Source organism: Plectropomus leopardus, chromosome 18 (assembly GCF_008729295.1).
Source record: "Plectropomus leopardus isolate mb chromosome 18, YSFRI_Pleo_2.0, whole genome shotgun sequence".
Classification (NCBI taxonomy): Eukaryota; Metazoa; Chordata; class Actinopteri; order Perciformes; family Serranidae; genus Plectropomus; species Plectropomus leopardus.
This window is the reverse complement of record NC_056480.1, coordinates 25,719,264-25,738,312: the sequence shown is the minus strand read 5'-3', so window position 1 is coordinate 25,738,312 and position 19,049 is coordinate 25,719,264. Positions and strand designations below refer to the sequence as shown.

Sequence of the window (19,049 nt, the reverse complement as noted above, 5' to 3'; positions counted from 1 at the left end):
GTTCCCATCATTTCAAAAGATGTAAATCCAGGTGCTCAGGTTTCAAATAGAATAGAACCGGATATATATTTATTGACCACCAGGGGGAAAAATTGTCTTTGGGTTAATCATGTGACCATTACCTCATCTGAATGCGCCCTGGTGACGACAGCAGCTATTTAACAGCTGATTGGACTTTGCTGCTGTTTGGATGTGGAGGCGCGGGAACAGGCAGAGGTGAGTACACAACCATTCAGCACACAAACGGCGATCTGCCGCTGATGCAGGAGTCCGCAGACTTTCACTTTAGTGTGAACTCGTTGCATTTTATGAGGCCCTCTGTGTCATCACTCCTAAAGCCCCAAGAATTAACATTAAACAGTTCAGCGGCCCAGACCACAATTTTAACGCATTTATTATATTTTTTTTCAATTCAGCTTGATTGAAAAGGCATAATAAAACGCAATCAGGCATCACTGAGAGCGTAGATTGTCAAAAAGACAACTGACAGACTGGAATTAAACAATTAAGAAAAAAAAAAACACACCAAAACTAAGAGACAGCATTTTTTAAATCATTGAAAACACTAATTACCAAAATAGTAGCAGAAAAGTGTGTATGTTCAATATACCTTTTCCTGTGATTTACATGTTTAACCCTCTGAAAATTAGTAAAATAAAACAATAAATGCATAAATAAAAGAATAAAACATTATATTACCTGGAACATTTGCTTAAAATATAATGATTCTGTAATTTAATTTTAAATAAGTAATTATGATAATTAGCCATTAAAAGATTTTATTATGTTTTGTCCTTAGCTTTTTTCTTTTTTCCCTAAACATTTTCCCTAGCTTTAAAAAAATAATTTCCTATGTAAGGCATTGCCTTTTCCTCCTATGTTTTCAAATGAAATTGCACCAGTTTGCTGAAGGTTCAAAGATTTAAATACGAAAAATGAGAAAACAAAGATTAAAAAAAAAAAATGAAATCATATTTCTTTCAAAATAAACAATAAAAAATTTTGAGAATGACTTTCACTGCGACCAGTGTTTCTTAAAATACAGGGTTCCCACGGATCCTTAAAAAGTCTTAAAAGGCAGTGAATTCATTTATCTGAAATTACGGCCTTAATTTGTATTAAATTGGCTTAAATTAATCTTTGAAGAGCCTTGAAAATGCTCAGATAAGCTAAGCAGGATTTTATAAATGTTTTCCCCCCCAACATTACATTGTTGAATCTCATAATAATAGGCTACACCTGATCTTTTTTTTTTGTTAAATAAGTTAATAAATTAATTTTCTTAAACTCATCAGAAAATCACCCAAAAAACTGTTGAGAACTGCCTGTTTGTCAAAGCACTTTGTAAACTCAGTTTTAAAGGTGCTATATAAATAAAGTTGTTGTTATTATTATTATTATTATTATTATTATTACTGTCTAGAACCATAGGCAAGCTATCCCTGACCCCAAATCCTCATTTAGGATTTAAATCATTTTATGTTTTTATTTTGGGTGAATAATTTTTGGGTGCAGCCCTACTTCCTGCTGTGATGTAATAGATCTAACTATAAAATCTGATAACTTGTCTTGAATGCCCACAGCTCTGACCCATTTCCCTTTGATAAAAACAAAAAAGTGGCAGGCCTGAGTATAAATCAGAAAATACTTTGAGCTGCGTGTTCTTTTCCTTTCTTTTTATAGTCATCTGATGTTATTTTGTCTCATTTGAGTATACTTGAGAATAACAGGTGTGGCTGCAACTGAGACAATGTGATTGTTTATACCTATAAATGTCAGCTGTGGCTCTATCATAGATAATCGAAGACACTGGGCCTCATTCACTAACATGTGCATAGAGCTGCTGGTGTCAGCAAAACTTCCTTTTTTTTTCTTCTTTTTTTCAGTCTTGTGTGTGTGTGTGTCCCTTTTTTCATCATTCTGTGATGGTCTGTGAGTGCAGTGCAGGTGAAACTCATTGAGTTATGTTTATCCTATTGTTATGGAGCCCCTCTGGTGACATTTGATTAAAAAAAAAGTGTGGTCACAAGACAGCAATGCGTGGCCATGAGATAATGCAGTGAGATAATTCATTTCTGGTAATGGGATGGCTATCTTCTACAGAGCTGTCAGTTTTAGATTGATGCTGTTATTTAATTATGAATAAAGGTTATCACGGTCAATTTTTATATTCAAGAGTACAAAACGTTGTTATTATTGCCGTGACGAGTGTAATGTCAATAACGACGCAGTGAGGGACTGGAGGAGCGTATGTCTATGCGGAGCCGGACATGTCACTGATGGAAATGCCAAATGATGGAGGGCAGTGTGGAGCTGTCCGTGGTACTGAAACACAGAGCAGAGGACAGAGACAGAGACTGAGTTACTGATTTATGCTTCAGTTGTTTTCAGCGCCTCCCCCCCTGCAAATGTTGAAGGAGAATGTGCAAAAATTCACTTGCATGGTTAAATGAATGATCATTTTTGTTTGTTTGTTTTTTGTAGATCTTAGCCCACTTCCCTGTTGTTTCTCTTCTGTCTGCAGATAGCTGTAATGGGGTTAATATTGAGTTGAATGCAAAAATTCTGTTCACCGTGACACAAAGCAGGCAGGTTATTAACTCCTCAGAGTTGTTTCAGCTCTATGAACAGCACACACATCTTATGCACACGCCAGCGGCCCCTACACTTAACAAACAGTGCTGTTGATGGTTCTATATCTCTCTATCAAATGGTCTGAGGAGGACACAGTTTTGGACCACAGTGATCGCTGATCACACACAGCTGATCGATTGGAGCAGACTGACGCAGCGCAGTGCCAGAATGTGGTGTTAATCTGCTATGCCTTAAACAGTCGAAAAACAGTGTGTTTACATTTTTTAAGATAGTAGGGCCTTTGTCATTTGCGCATAGACATGGTCTGAGGTAGTTCTTAGATATGAACAAATCAAGTTAAAACAATGTTGATCAATCCCAAATTCTAACACGTGGTTTGTATATATGCACAGTTTGTGAATGAGGCCTATGAAGAGCCACTGATTCTGTCCTCAGGGCATAACGCTTTTTTCAAATGGCCTCAGGTTTTCCACATTTATGACCTCACCCACCTGTGTGCTTCATCACATGTTGTATCCACAGATTTGCTCTGATCCACCTTCAAGAGCGTCAACCTGCTGAGATGCTTTCAAGATTGGGATATATCAAAATATTCATATCCCTTCTATGCATGGCCGCCATCGGGCTGTTCTCAACACCTTCATGGGATTTATCCATTTTTTCCTTCGGCCTTCAGAACTCAAGTCTTTGTGCCTGCCAAAACTGTATGACTGAGGGTGATCCGTGGTTCACAGCCCGCATGAAGGCATCTCCTCAGCCCTTCTTGTCAAAAACATATGAGCCCTTAGAGAACGATTTCAAATGGTGGAGGGTAAATATCAACTTACATATACAAGTCCAGCACATATATTCTTTGTTTTTAAGTTGTATATCAAACAGGAATGGCAAAGAATTTCACTTTCAACAATTAGCGATCCCAGATCCCAAATCTTTACAGAGTGTTGTGAAAAGATAAAAGATGATGTAAAACTGCCACACCTGCCTCTTTGCCAACTTTATTGAAACATGTCGCAGGCATAAAAATCAGAATTAATGTATATGTGCAAACACAGTTTAGCAGTTTGAACATAAAAATGTTTTGTCTTTAGACTGTATTCAATTGAATATTGGTCTAAAGGATTCACAAATCATTGCGTTCTCTTATTAATTTTGTTTTAAACATCATCCCAACTTTTTTGGAATCTGAGTTGTATCATTTACAAGTGAAAACTAAATCCCAGATAATAAGCCCTAAATGTTAAAGGGCTTACCATATTACAGTTGTATTTCAGATATCTGGAATGTAATTCTGGAAATCTGAAATTACATTCTCAACTAGTTTAAAATTGCAAGCTGACATGTCAATAATTTATTTTGACCGCTCAGAATTACAGATATCATTAATGGAATTCTAGATATCTAAAATTAAATTCTCACTAGCCAATGTCAAATTGATATGCCACTCTGAATTATATCTAGTAAGATGTAATTTCAGATATCTAAAGTTGCCTTTAAGGTATCTGAAATACAATTTTAACTAGTGGAAATTATATTTGTACTAGTAACAATTATATTTGAGATATCCAGAATTTCTGTCACAACTAGATGTCAGAATTGACTTTTAGATGTCAACAAAAGAATTTCCAATTTGAGATGTCTTTAATTACATATCCAAAATGAATATGCTAATTTAAGCTGAATATTTTAATTTAAAAGTAGACCAATGGCTTTTGGCCTTTTTATTATATGGTGCCCACATATAGTATGACATTGTTTGTTATTGTGTCAAAACAGGATATGATTGCATATAAATCTTAGGATTGTTGCTTTAAATACTAAATGATGACATTGTACACTGATGTTGGAAACAGTCTTTTTTTTGTTCTGTGTTTCAGCGCATACAGTTTGAAAGACGCAACTTCACCGTCTACAAATCAACACTGGCCAAGCTATTTCAGATATTCCCACCTGTTCCAGATGTTGTAGAACACAGCCCTGACCACTGCACGACCTGTGCTGTGGTGGGGAACTCTGGGAATTTGAACGGATCACGTTATGGACCTCTCATAGATTTTCATGATATGGTAATAAGGTAAATTATTACTACCATCGTTTTAAAAAAAAGAAAAAAAAACAGTTTGAACATTGATGTTGACACTAAAACAAATTTTGAGCATTTTTTCTTTTGTAGTTTAAGAAGAATCTAGTAACATCTAATGTGAACACCAGTCACAATATCACTGTTCTTTAACAACATATTACTAAATTTATATTTCCATGTTGTTGTTTTTAGAATGAATCGTGGCCGTACTAAAGGCTATGAAGCAGATGTTGGGAGCAAAACAACTCATCATGTAATGTATCCGAATAGTGCTACTACTTTGGACAACACTACTCATCTTGTGTTTTTTCCATTCAAGATCAGTCATTTGCTGTGGCTCTTCAACAAATTCGATCCAGGGTGGGTTTGTAAAACAAAGCTGCTATACCTGTATACTGTTCTTAAATGAAAAACCAACAAAGTATAGATTTGTTTGTATGAAATTTCCATAGTGATGACAAATAAGATTTAAGTTATATAAGTTTATATAAGTTTCTCCCATCAGCAATTAAAATGTAACTCTTAATGCTATCCAGTTGTACCTCAGCTGTGAAACTGTCCTCAGACTAGCCAACAGAGAGCCAAATTCAAAAAAGTCAAAAGAGAAAAGGTAGTGGCATCATGGAGGTGACCGGTGTGATTAAGCCAAGTAGACATGCCCCTGGAACAACATTGCGATCAACCAATCACAGCCCTGTGACATCATCAGTGTGCTGCTACTGTAGTTCTTTCAATATTCCTTTGTGCTTCTTCCAAACCTCAGGTAGTGCGTCAGGCTCTGATGCAAGTTTTACATAGTGGCCAAAAGTGGAATTACGCCATCTGTGTCCATCATGTGATGCCAACGGGTCCAGAGAAACTTCTCCCCATTGACTTACATTGGAGAAGAAACTTCTGTAAATAAGTAGATAATTTTTGTGAGGGTCAAATCCCCCTCGAAATTACTCACTTTACTATATACATTTAAGCCATCCAGTTTGATAACATTTGGAAAGAGCAGCAATGTTAACTTTTTTAGACCTCCATTCAAGGTAGCAAAGCGTTAAGCTGGAAGTCAGTCACTCTGCTGGCGGAAATTACCTATTCAGGCACGCTTGGCAGCGTCCGGCTGCCGTAAGTCTCAAGTGCACAAGCCTCAAGGATCCATAGATCCGACTATTCTATACCCACAAAAAAACTTTTTTTTTTTTTGCTTTATGCACCCATGATCAGCTCTCATAGAAATTATTGGGGCCCCACCTTCATGGCTGACCGTCGTATTACATCCATGGCCTCTTCAGAGCTAAGCCAAGTTTACACATTGAAGTTTGTACAATTGAACAAAATTCTTATGAGCTACAGCAAAGTTAGTCAGCTAGCCTGCTAACCATAGGCTATGCTAACAAGTGCATTTGCCAAGTGCAAATTCTATTATGTCCTCGGGCATTACTATAACATTGTATTTAACATAATAATTGGTGAAAGAGTGCAACATAGTTGTTACTAAATAACACTTGTTATAAAATTTAGTAGAAAATGTAACTAATTACTGATTTATGTTACTCCCAACAGAGAAAATAGATCTGTAAACTCCAAGAGGATAGCTAACAAGGATTTGGTGAGTATTTTCAATGATTTTTGAATGAAACTGAAATATCTAAGTCATCCAGTGATACATTGTATTGTATTGTGTACTGACTGCAAAAAGAATACTTTATAAATGTCATTTTAAACACTAGGTCTGATTCAAAACAGGTGATGATCCTCAATCCAGCCTTCATAAAATATGTTCACACAACTTGGCTGGGAAAGAATGGCGCCTATCCATCCACTGGTTTTCTGACTGTGGCCCTTAGCCTGCAGATTTGTGATGAGGTGAGTTCAATCACACATTACACCAATAATTCTATGCTATTTCACTAATTGACAGTTGGCAGAGGCAGTGCACCAGTAAATTATGATGTGCCAGCAATGACGAGGTAAAGGAAGACTGCGAGACAAAAAATAAAAAAATAAAAATGCAAGTTTCAAAATGTACACAAAATACAGAATACAGAATACAGATATTTTATGAGAAAAGCAGTGCTTTTTCCTTGCTAGTTTGCCTGTTAGCTTAGCATGAAAACGCAGCTAGCCCAGTTCTGTCCAATGGTAACAGAATTTGCGTCCAAGTGCCTACAGGACACCAGTGAACACTTAATATCTTGTTTTTGTATTTTAAAAAGAAGTAAAAACAACTTTTTGTCACATGCATAATTTCCTCAATTCCTGTCTTAATGCTAAGCTAAGCTAAGCTCCTGGCTCCAGCTTCTTTTTATCAAATGCACATGAGAATGAATGTATCTTCTTATCTTACTTTCAGCATGTAAGAGGATAAGAACACATCTTTTAAAATGCAGAAGTATTTATTTAAGGTAAAGGACAACAAAATGCTCACAAAGCAAAGAGTCATTTTTTGTGGAGTGTACCACCATAATGCTAAATAGCATGATGAAAATAAAATATGCAGAATATTTAAAAAGTCCTAAAAAATGTTCATTTGAATAAGTTAAAAAAAAATTAAATGGCAGCAATACTTTACGTAAAATCCTGCTGAAATTCATGATCTAATTATTGTTTTCCCAGGTCAGCGTTTTTGGGTTTGGAGCAGACAAAAAGGGAAACTGGAACCATTACTTTGAAATTCTCAGACAGAAGAAGCTGAGAACTGGACAGCACGCAGGGAGCCATGAATATAGACTTATTCAGAGACTACAGGAGAAGAAGAAAATTGTCTTTTTTAAAGGATTTTAATGGTAATTTTTGTTTCTCTTTTTATGTTCCCATGTCCGTTAATTGCATGAATGTGACCATGGCTATAAGAGGGCAGTGTTTTGTTTTTGGTTTTTTTGGCAAACAATTTGGCTGTTATTTGTTTGTTTTTTTGTCACATCATTTGTTTATTAAGAATTTAACTGTGTTCATGTTCAAATTATTCCTTAACTTCAATTTTGTTTTAGTAAAATGAAGTTCTACACTTTCCAACAGGTGCAATATGCATGCCCTCATGTAAAAAACACAAAACAACAAAACATATATTTTGTAGGGGCGTATGGATACATCTGTTGTATCGATGCGTCACTTTATATTCAGGCGATCATACATCAATAGATAAATGGCAAGTCAGCCTTCTAGTGTGATCTAAAATCATTTTCAAGACATAAATAAATTGTATCTATACAAAGTTTGTGTGTTGTATTTTGCACGCCAAATGTTGTTATGTCAGGGTACGACAGTGTGTTTTTCACTCGCATTTGTGACTAAAAATCCACACACATACTATAGCCCTCCAGAGGGTATTAAATGATAATTGTCCTAATTGAAATAAAATATGATTATGGTCTGCAGAAATCTGCTGATTTTACGCTGACTTTGTGTATAAATGCATTCATTTTTCAATAATGCTAGAGAGCATTTATGTTATAAAAAATAACAAGCCCAACTCTAAGGACTCCATTTTGTCTTTTTTAGGAATCAGCCTGCCAAGCTGCACCTTTGCCATTCAAGTTTGACTGATTCTTTCAGCATCATCAAGCTTACCTCTGCAGTCCTATGGCACTGAAAGGATCTTCCTGGAGGATATATGGCAGGCCCCACAGAATGATGGACCTTTTCTATTGTGATTGTATTGTTTTGTAATTGTTCTATTAAATATAAATAAATAAATATAAATATTATATAACTGATGAGGGAAAAGGGTGGTGATTAGGATATCATTACCAAGAGATGTCAGGCTTTACATCAGTATCTAATTGCTGAAAAGTGATCTGAAAGATTCTGTCTTGTGACTAAAACATTATATTTGCCCCCAAAATGACTTGATTTATTAGGATTTTATGTGTCAGAATATAACTTGCCCAGTCTTTTTTTTACCAGTTGGAATACCTTTTAAAGGACAATTTAACCAGCATGCCAAAAAGTGATTTCAGCTCCTCTCTTGTGACTAAAAAAATGTATGTGACCCAAAATGACTTGATGCCATTCATTCTGGATTTTATGTGACATAAATCACATAACCATACACCCACAGCACTATCAAATAACACTGTATACTGTGGAAAAAAGGTGATCAGTGCATGTGAGGACATCCGCTTTGGGTGTGTACTGATACTGAAGCTGTCGAGGCGCCTCAGGAGGTCCAGCCTCTGTTGTGTGTCCTCTTGTTCCCTTGTCAGTGTGTCTGTGATGTTTGCGTCTGGGAATTTATAACTGACAGCAATTTGGATAGATGAGCTGTTGAGGGAGTCTAATTCCTTCTGGACTTCCAAAGTCAGCAATAATTTCTTTTGTCTGGACTGATATCAGACTTCATCACCTGCAAAACAATTTAATATACGGCACATAGAGATACGGGGTGTCACAGGGGAGGCTGGGTTCACCTGAGGTTAGGGTGGCAGAAAAAATGATGTATTAAGTTACTGCTAATAAAAATATAACATTTCCTACTGCTGCAGTTTGACAATAAAAGCATTTCAAAGCATTTTTTTTTATTTAGATCATAGTTGCTCACAGAATGATGGAAAAAACTGCATTTGCTGTTACCACCTGTAATTACAAGTGCCGCCAAATCCACCAGGACTGAAATTTTCAGTGATTTCCACCTAAAGAAGTATTTCACCAGAGTCCTCACATACAACGAGGCCATCTGTGCAGTAGAAAGATGCAGATTCTTTTGAAAGTGGTGCTAGATGACTAGAGGAAACCAAGAAGAAGGACGCTTTTGCTCATGAAAACCAGCAACTACCAAAATGCATCGTGCCTTATGAGATGCTCCCGCTGGTGGTAATGTGGACTGGTCCGACTGAAACAGTAGTAGCTGGTGATGTCATTTTACAGTTAAACGTTGTTGTTTTTTAAGTTAAAACATGTTTTTGGAAACTGGAAGTTGTCCTGGAAAAACAAAACAAAACAAAACAAAAAATCGATACTACACTAATGTGACTTTGGCGCCCATGTAGCCTATTGAACAAGGTTTATGTTATTTCTTTCTTCATTTTTTTTCAAATTTAATTATTATTATTATTATTATTTTTACCCAGGACAACTTCTGGTTTCAGAAGATAAAATAAGATTTATTTCTTCTTTGTTTTCTTTGGGTTTTGGGGGGGAAATGTGACACTTCTATTCTGTATTTTGCATTTCTGAACCCCAAAACTTTTAATTTTTTCATTTTTGAGTTTTTTGGATATTGAAATCAAAAATATTTTTTTGTTTGTTTGTTTATGCATTTCTGTGTCTGAAAGGAAAAACATACAGGCAATAGAACAATATCAAATATATATATATATATATATATGGTTTAACTGATACCTTCAATTTTTTGAAGAAACTCTGAATATGACATACAATTTTTTGCTTACCAGTCGACCAAGGGCTTTCTGGAGGCCTTACACTCCACCCTCGAGGAAGCCCCGCGCATCTGGCTAATTGTCCACATGGCATACCAAAATACATGCAGTTATCTCATCTGCAGAATATTAAATTATTCCTCAAACAGACCAAAGTCATACAAAAAAAAAAGATTCATGTTATACCCCAAACAACAAACTTTCTAATCTGCCTTAAAATATTACACAGAAACATATCACTTTTTATCACGTGACCATTACCTCATCTGAATGCGCCCTGGTGACGACAGCAGCTATTTAACAGCTGATTGGACTTTGCTGCTGTTTGGATGTGGAGGCGCGGGAACAGGCAGAGGTGAGTACACAACCATTCAGCACACAAACGGCGATCTGCCGCTGTTAGGAGGATCCATGAGCCGTCAGGGCTGCAGACTTTCACTTTAGTTTGAAGTCAGTGCATTTTATGAGGAGGCCCTCTGTGACATTACACTGCAGATCTGCTGGTTTTAGGCTGAACGTTGCGCAGCCAGCATCACACTGTTGTACACCCCCGTTTAATGTGCACCTCGATTGGATTATTTCACACAGTTTCAATTATATTACGGTGTGGCTGTGATGAGCATGCCACAACTAGCACATCCAGGCCCTCTAATAAACAAACTAAGACAATTTGTGCAGAGCTGCAAAGTTATTTTATTTTATTTTGTTCCCTTCTGCATCCCTTATGGTTGAGTGTGCAGAGACGCTCTGTCTAAATCCTTATCAATTTTCAGACATTGAGCTTCAAAGTTTTGCATTTCCAAATAGCAAAAATAATATGAGCCTTTTTATTTTCTGGATAAAAAGTCCAAAAATGTATATAACTTATAAAAAACAAACAATTAATAATTTGTCATGTAATAAGAATGTATAAATAACACAATTTTGACTAAAATGTCAGATAGAACGTTATGATTCTAAAGTGACCATTTAACTAACACACTGCTGAAATAAACCAGCAATAACTATGTGAAGTGCTTTTACAATCCTCATTTCAGATTTGTTTTGCTTTGTTTTGTTTTTATTTGTTAATTTTGATGAGTGATTTTTGGGTACTGCAGCTTAAGTGCGCACATGAAATTGAAATTTTTAACACCTGTTTGGAGGTAAATCCAAATCCCTGCCCGTATAGTATTAACCCTTTAAAACCCAAAGCGACATCAATCAATCAGTTTTTAAAATAAAATAAAAATATTGCAATGTAATGTTCAGCCCTAGACTCACTTGTGTGCTTCATCACATATTGTACCCACAGACTGGCTCTGGTCTGCCTTCAAGAGCGTCGATCTGCCGAGATGCTTTCAAGATTGGGAAAAGCCAGAATATTAATTTCCCTTCTGTGCATCGCTGCCATCGGGCTGATCTCCAGATCTTCATGGGATTCATCTGTATATTCCTTGGGCCTCCAGAACTCCAGTCTCTGCGCCTGTCCCAGATGTTTAACAGAGAGTGATCCGTGGTTTCGGGAGCTTATCAAGGCATCTCCTCAGCCCTTTTTGTCAAAAATCTTTACACCCTTAGAGGACGATTTCAACTGGTGGAAGGTAAATGTCAACTTATCTTTAAGCACAAATATTTTGCTTGTGTTTCACTTTTAATGGGGTCAGTGGTGTTCTCTGTCACTTTTCAAAGTACTGTCCAAAAACTATTTTAAAATACTCTGATTGGATTATTCTCACACAAACAAACTGAAGGTCTTATATGATTTGAAGACGCTATTCTACTATGAGTGCTTGCTAATTCATCTAACTGAGCTTTTAGAGTTAAAAAAAAAAAAAACAACAAAATCCAGCTCTCTTGGCATAAGTCACAGCTGTTATTAATAGTCAAGAAATAAGAGCGATAGTGTAGTTGGGATTTATAACTTGTGTTTGCACTCATGTCTTCTCAGTTACCAACCAGGGTGTTTAACTCAAGAGTGTTCCAGAGTGTGTATTTGCAAATGCTGCTATGACCATTTTAATATTTAATCAAACACTCCTATCAGTAATTACCCATAATAGTGTCTCTCCATATCAGAGCAGTCAAAATAGGATAGCACTCCGATTACAGTGGTTTTAAAAAAAATATTTTTATTTCCACCCGGACGTGCTGGGCCAGATGCCCTTCTTCAGAGTGTACACTGGAAAAAACGCAAAGATCTCGAAAGTGTAATTAATTATGTCCACACATAAAACCAACTCCAATGCATCCTAGCAGGGGGAGCCAAGATTTCCAAGAAGCGGAATCACAGTAGTATTATGAAGAAATACATTTTTTAAAAAATCAATAATTGTAAATAAGAGCCATTAACAAATAATAATAATAATAATGTAATAATAATAATGTTAATGATAATACTAGTAGAAATAATGATAATAGTCATCAAATCTTAAGACCACATCAGAAGTGGGGCTAAGACATGCCCAGTCACCCAATCGTGCTGCCTGTTGATCCACAGCCCCTCCCTGCTAAATACCATATATCTCGCTTTTCAACCGAAAAAAAAGTGGTTTTAGGGGTTAAGTTATCTTTTAAATAGCACAGCTCTGGTTTATGGAACTGGTATTATCTGATGCTGGAAACGTTCTTTTTCTGTTCTGTCTGTCAGGGTATGCAGGGGGAAAGGCGCAACTTCACTTTCTACAAAACAACATTGGCCAAGCTTTTTAAGATATTCCCACCCTTTCCAAATGTTGTAGAAGCCAGCCCTGATCGCTGCAGGACTTGTGCTGTGGTGGGGAACTCTGGGAATTTGAAGGGATCACGTTATGGGCCTCTCATAGATTATCATGATATCGTAATAAGGTAAATTATGACTGCCATCTTTATAAATATCAAATTTGAACATTGATATTGACACACTGAGAAATTCTGAAGATTTTTCTTTTGTAGTTTGACAAAAATCTGGTAACATTTAATATTACCACCAATCACAATATCATTGTTCTCTAACTACATAATATGTGTATTCCTCTGTATCTTTTAGAATGAATCATGGCCGTACTAAAGGCTATGAAGCAGACGCTGGAACCAGAACGACTCATCATGTTATGTATCCTGAGAGTGCTATTACTTTGGACAACACCACTCATCTTGTGCTGTTTCCGTTCAAGATGAGTGATTTCCTGTGGCTCCTCAAGAAATTCGATACAGGGTGGGTGTGTGTAAAAAAAAAAACAAACAGCGTTAACTATAGAGGATATGCACATGACGTCACACCACCAAGCAAATGATGCGGCTCTTTAGATAGTTGAAGCTAATCACTAATGTGTCTGCCTGTTTTGTGCTTGGTAGGTGGCGTAAAGTTGGTTTATTTGTTCTGAGTTTCAGCCATATGATCAATTGTTAATATAAAGAATATAGATTAGAGCAACTTTAAACTGTCTTTTTCCATTCTAATTAGGGCTATTGGTGTAAATGTGTTATTCTTGATGCGTCTAAGGTCCATTCATAACAAACTCGCGTTAATTGCCCCTGACATTCCCATCTTGAAGAGGCAGTACTTGGCAGCTGCACTGATTGTAACATAATATAAAATGACCTAAAGACTCCAGTGGTACCAGCCATGTCATGCTAGCTAATTAACCCTTTGAAACCTTGAGCGACTTCAGTTTTTCTTGTGTTGCGTTCAGACAGCTTTCACAAGTATTTAAATCTTTAAAATGTGATCAGATTTTTTTTAAAAAATGAAAAAAAGCAACTTGGCATGAAATGTCTCATAATTGATGAAATAATCTGTAAAAAGTGGCAAAGAAATTGCCTTAAAAGAAGAGAGAGAGAGAGAGAGAGAGAGTTAATTTATTTTTTTTACTCTTATCATTTTTTTGTGCAAATTTTAGGTAATTTTCCTATAACTTTTTAATTATTTTCTCACAGATTTTTGGGTAATTGTAGTTGCTCATTGCCTTCTTTCCATGTTTATAAAAGACATTAAGACAAATTGCTCAGGTTTTAGAGAGTTAAGAAGGGGGTTAAATAAATGCTCCAAAGTTGGGCAAACTTTTGGTAATGCACACCGAGGACATGTTTAAAATAGAAATACACCATCACATTGTGCAACAGTTCTCAAAGCCTATTTTTTTCAAGGCATCACAGCTGGGCCTTGAAATAAACAAAGTTCAACTTTTTCAAGTCTGCTTTTAGCAATAATGTAATAATTTCCTAAAAAATGTAGTAAATATTCACACTAAAAGTGATGACATTTTCTGAAACAAACAAACAAAAAACGGTATAATAAAAATAGAGACATCAATGAATACATTTGTATAAAAACTGAATAAATAAATAGATAAAAACATTCCTGGACAATACACAGGAATAAAGGTGGAGAAGCATTGCACAACAGATAAATAATAATTGCCTTGTCATTTCTCACATCCATAACTAGGCAGCTGCTATGTAAATATGTGCAAAGTCAGCGGTGTGTTATTTTGTTTAGCAGTCTGATGGCAGCTGGGTAGAAGCTTTTACTGAACCTGACAGTGCTGCTATGCAGGCTGCTGTATCTCTTGCCTGAAGGCAAGATTGTCATTTATCATGTCATTATCACTTTTGAACAAAATGAACCACCTAAAAATGTAATAAATTACAATAAAAATGTTATTGCAGAAACAGTCAGAATATTTAATTACATATTGATCAAGTTGTTACAGTATTGGGTTTGATTATGTTTCAGTGAGCTAAAGTGATGTTTCTTTGTTTTTTTTGTTTACATTTTTTGTGGCATTATCATATAACAAAAAAAGGCATTTTGGGTGATAAACAGCTTGATGTCGTTATTCACACAGCTTGTAATTTTATGTTTTGCAATGACGTGTATGAGTTTACCATTTACATACCACTATCGTAGAATTATTACTAAATCATACTGAGTAATCATTTTGGTTTTCTGTTAAATTTTACACTTAATGTTTCCTCCAACAGAAAAAACAGTGCTGGGAACTCCAAGAGGATAGCTAACAAGGATTTGGTGACTAATTTAAATGATTTTGCACAAAACCGATAAGTCACCCAGTAAAACATTGTGCATTAAATGCAGACAGGAATGCTTTATGAATGTCAGTTTAAAGCTATGTCTTATTCATAACAGGTGATGATCCTCAATCCAGCTTTCATGAAATATGTGCATGAAATCTGGCTGGAGAAGAAGGGGAAGTATCCATCCACTGGCTTCCTGACTGTGGCTCTGAGCCTGCAGATATGTGATGAGGTAAGTTTAGTTACACATTACACCAAACATTCAAGCTATTTCACTGATTTGACAGCTGCTCGCAGCAGTGCATCCATACACAATGATGCTTCATCAATGATAAGGAAGAAGAAGACTGCCAGGCCAAAATAAATTTAAATTCAAGCTTCAAAATAACACAAAATCATCAGATTAAAACAAATATTTTATTAGAAATTAAAAGGGGGTTGTGTTTATCACAAAAGCAAAAGTTCATCATTTTGGGAGCTAGTTAGCTTGGATTAGCATGAAACCTGGCGGGAAACAGCTAGCCTGTTTAAGTCCAAAGGTAACAGAATTTACCTCCAATATTAGGACACCAATAAAAATATCTCCTTTTTGTATTGAAAAAAAGGAAAGAAAGGAAAAAAAATTGCCATATACTAATTTCCCCACAGCCTTAAGGCTAAGCTTAGCTAACTCTCCCCTGGCTCCAGCTTCATTTTACCATATGAACTAGTATGGATTGTTTTATCCAACTCTCTGCAAGAAAGAGTATAGCTATTTAAGGATAGAGGATTTATTGAAGGTTAGGAACAAAATAAAATGTTCTAAAGGCTAATTACTAACACTGGAGCACAACATCAGAACACTAAACTACATATTAAAGCAAATTTAGAGTATGCAGAAATAAAAAAAAAAAAAGAAAAAGAAATGTTCATTTGAATAAGTACAAATCTGCCAAACAAAAGAAAAACAAAAACAAGACAAAACAGTGGCAACAAAATTTAAGTTAATTCATGGTATGATTTTTGTTTTCCAAAGGTCCGCGTTTTTGGGTTTGGAGCAGACAGCGAAGGAAACTGGAGCCATTACTTTGAAGTTCTCAAACTGAAAATGCTGAGAACTGGACCTCATGCGGGAGGGCATGAATATGAGGTTATTCAGCAACTACAGGAGAAGAAGAAAATCGTCTTTTTTAAAGGATTTTAAAGGTACGTTTTGTTTTTCTTTTTTGTCTCTTTAGCTTTAAGAGAACACTGAAAAAAGAAATGCGTCGATTCGATTTGGCCTTTTATTCATCACACCGAGTGTTTAAATGTGTTCATGTTCAAATTATTTTATTGATGGCAATATTGGTTTTATCTGTATTTCTTGTGCATTTCTACATAAACTCCTCTGTCTAACATATGGAAAGTAGCATATATTTAATTTTAATCAGGTGCAATATTCATGCCAATTTTTTACATTCTGTTAAAAACACAAACCAACAAAAAATATCACACTTTGCCACTACGAAAAGAAATTATTTGTTTTAAATTTAAAAAGTTATGTCCATGCTCTCACTTAAAGTTTTTGGTTGACTGAATTTTAGGAGATAAGTTGATGTGTTTTTGAAAAGTTTCAAAACTGATAATTTTTCAAGTCAAATCAAATTAATATTTATTTAGTTGTACCTAAATTCTTTAGTTTATGTAACTTTACTACAATTTAGTGCCCACAGAATCATCTAGGTGAATCAACACAATATTTTAAGTTCCTTTAACTGCAGTTCCAGAGCTGAAAATACTTCAGTCTACCTACAATATTAAGTTTACCTAATGTTTTATAATAATGTAATGTTTTCAGAGCATATACCAGACCCATCGGCATTGTAACCGCATGTAAAGATAAGTTGTTGGATGAGGGATTTTGGACATTTAATTGAGAGTGGTGCTAGTGGACATGTTTTAAGACGTCCAATATTAGGGTAAATAGAATGGAGACAGTCCATAAGCCCTGTCTGCGAGCCATATGGTTGGGCATTAGAACTTTTACAGTTTGCAACTTTAAGTAGTTTCTTTGCCACAACACGGTCAAAAAACACACTACATGATTTAGCATTTTTTTGTATCAAACACTGACATGGTTATTTAGCCCTCCTACATTAACTTCAACAGAAAAATTATTTACAAAAAATGTAGATTAGGGCAGGTCTTTTCTCTGGTATTTTTCTCTTGCACAATTTTTGGAATATTTTTGATAGATTTAGTGGTCATTCAAAATAATGGTTACATATGGGCACATATACCATCCATCCATCAACCTGCCTTTGCAACAATGGACACAGATCCAAAAATTTCGTAAATCATATAATTACGTTATATATATATATATAATAATATATTATATATATATATCATCATCATCATCATTTAAAAGTAATTTTCAACCCAAAAATGGAATTGAGGTGTTGATAAAATTGATTTGTCTCAGGAATGGTTGATAATTAATTGATTAGTCAATAATGTGAGAGGAGATATAATACAAAAAATAAAGCACCAAGCCCAACTCAAAGAACCCCGTCTTCTTTCTTCAGGAATCAGCCTGCCAAGCTGCTCCTTTCCCAATTGAGTTTCACTGATTCATTCGGCATCAAAAGCTGAGTTAACCTCTGCAGTCATGTGGAACTTGAAGGATCTTCACATTTGGCAGGCCCCCACAGAATCGTGGTCCTTTTCTATTGTGATTGTATTGTCTTGTTGTTGTTCTGTTAGTACTATTATAACTGCTACAACTACTACTAAAAGCCCAATAAAAATAACTTTTAATGAAGTCTAATCTGCGCCAAAGATGTACAATTTGACAGAAACAAACATTTGGCAGGACACAGTTCTCAGAAACACTGTTGAAAACTTCCTCAAGGGGAGAGAATATTCCCCTAAAACAGTAGGTAGGCCAATAGATTTAAGAGAGGCTTTGTTATTTTACACTTTATTTTGCAATAAATAAACAAATGTAAACGTCTTTACACTGGCCGGGGACATAGTGTCTTTGAGTTGTTCGTGCATCTGTATAAACGTCTGTAGATTTGTATGTACATCTGGCCGGCCCATTCCTTGAAGGAATTTCTTTGAATTTAGCACAAACTTCCACTTGTCTAAGGGATAAACAAATTAGATTTTGGTGGTCAAAGGTCAAAATCACTTTGACCTTGTCTATCCCACCTAGTGAACACAATTTCTCAAGAAAACCGTGAGGGAATTTTTTTCAAATTTGGCACAAACGTTTATTTGGACTTAAAAATGAAAAGATTAGATTTTGGTGGCAATGGGTCAAGGTGAATGTGACCTTGTCTGTCTCATGCTTATGAAACCGATATCTCAAGAACACCTTAGGAGGGGACCTTAGAAGTGGACTCAAAGATGAACTGATTAGATTTTGGCATTCAAAGGTCAAGGTCATGCTGATCTTGCATTAATCTCATTCCTCTGAAAGGGATATTTCAAGAACAACTAGACTAAGTTTCTGAATTTTTTTTTCTGAATTTGACACAACGCCCATTAAGAATGAAATGATTAGAAACTGGTGGTTGAGGGTCAAAGTCAAGGTCAAGTTGATATCCCAAAACATGTTTTGGACATATCTTACAAATGTTTATGCTCAAATTTCACACACATGTCTAATATGATGTAATGGTGAAGCGCTGGCTGTTTCTCAAAGTTATAACTCAGGAACAGAAGGGGAGGCATTTGGTCAGACACCTTTACCTTAAATTCCTGTATTCAAGCACTGTTATACAGCTTTATGGCTGTCCTAATCTTTTATTGTGACTTTATTAACAACAATATACTGATTTTGATTTATAATAGGTAATATGAGGTAACCAGTGGATGTCATCACCATCTTTCAGCTTTCCTTTAACCTGTGTAAGACTGACACTGAGGTGCTGCTGATAGATCTCTTTGCATTTTTTTTAAATCTAGTCAAATCACAATGTGAAATACAGACCGAAAAAGTTTTTGGTTTAGTTTAGCTTTCAGTTTTCATGTCTGTTTCT

At 35.6% G+C, this 19,049-nt stretch overlaps 2 protein-coding genes across 2 annotated transcripts; both read left to right on the top strand.

Moving 5' to 3' along the window:
- Nucleotides 1-187: 187 nt before the first annotated feature.
- Nucleotides 188-8,652, top strand: LOC121957786 (CMP-N-acetylneuraminate-beta-galactosamide-alpha-2,3-sialyltransferase 1-like). The gene is made up of 8 exons (XM_042506565.1): nucleotides 188-216; nucleotides 3,118-3,406; nucleotides 4,470-4,666; nucleotides 4,868-5,035; nucleotides 6,227-6,272; nucleotides 6,410-6,529; nucleotides 7,280-7,449; nucleotides 8,165-8,652. Exons 1-7 carry the CDS (start codon nucleotides 191-193, stop codon nucleotides 7,445-7,447), a joined length of 1,014 nt encoding a protein of 337 aa, XP_042362499.1. The 5' UTR covers nucleotides 188-190; the 3' UTR covers nucleotides 7,448-7,449; nucleotides 8,165-8,652.
- A 1,734-nt stretch (nucleotides 8,653-10,386) lies between these two features.
- Nucleotides 10,387-18,086, top strand: LOC121957788 (CMP-N-acetylneuraminate-beta-galactosamide-alpha-2,3-sialyltransferase 1-like). Its single transcript, XM_042506566.1, has 8 exons — nucleotides 10,387-10,396; nucleotides 11,336-11,624; nucleotides 12,671-12,867; nucleotides 13,049-13,216; nucleotides 14,986-15,031; nucleotides 15,152-15,271; nucleotides 16,055-16,224; nucleotides 17,589-18,086. Exons 2-7 carry the CDS (start codon nucleotides 11,376-11,378, stop codon nucleotides 16,220-16,222), a joined length of 948 nt encoding a protein of 315 aa, XP_042362500.1. The 5' UTR covers nucleotides 10,387-10,396; nucleotides 11,336-11,375; the 3' UTR covers nucleotides 16,223-16,224; nucleotides 17,589-18,086.
- Nucleotides 18,087-19,049: the final 963 nt, after the last annotated feature.

Bases quoted from the DNA above. Each gene is read 5' to 3' on its own strand.
- LOC121957786 (XM_042506565.1), top strand. From the start codon at position 191: ATGTGGAGGCGCGGGAACAGGCAGAG. The intron at 4,667-4,867 runs GTAAATTATTAC...TGTTGTTTTTAG, and splicing joins TTTCATGATATGGTAATAAG to AATGAATCGTGGCCGTACTA. The intron at 6,273-6,409 runs GTGAGTATTTTC...GATTCAAAACAG, and splicing joins GGATAGCTAACAAGGATTTG to GTGATGATCCTCAATCCAGC.
- LOC121957788 (XM_042506566.1), top strand. From the start codon at position 11,376: ATGCTTTCAAGATTGGGAAAAGCCAGAATATTAATTTCCCTTCTGTGC. The intron at 11,625-12,670 runs GTAAATGTCAAC...TCTGTCTGTCAG, and splicing joins ACGATTTCAACTGGTGGAAG to GGTATGCAGGGGGAAAGGCG. The intron at 13,217-14,985 runs GTGGGTGTGTGT...TTCCTCCAACAG, and splicing joins CTCAAGAAATTCGATACAGG to AAAAAACAGTGCTGGGAACT.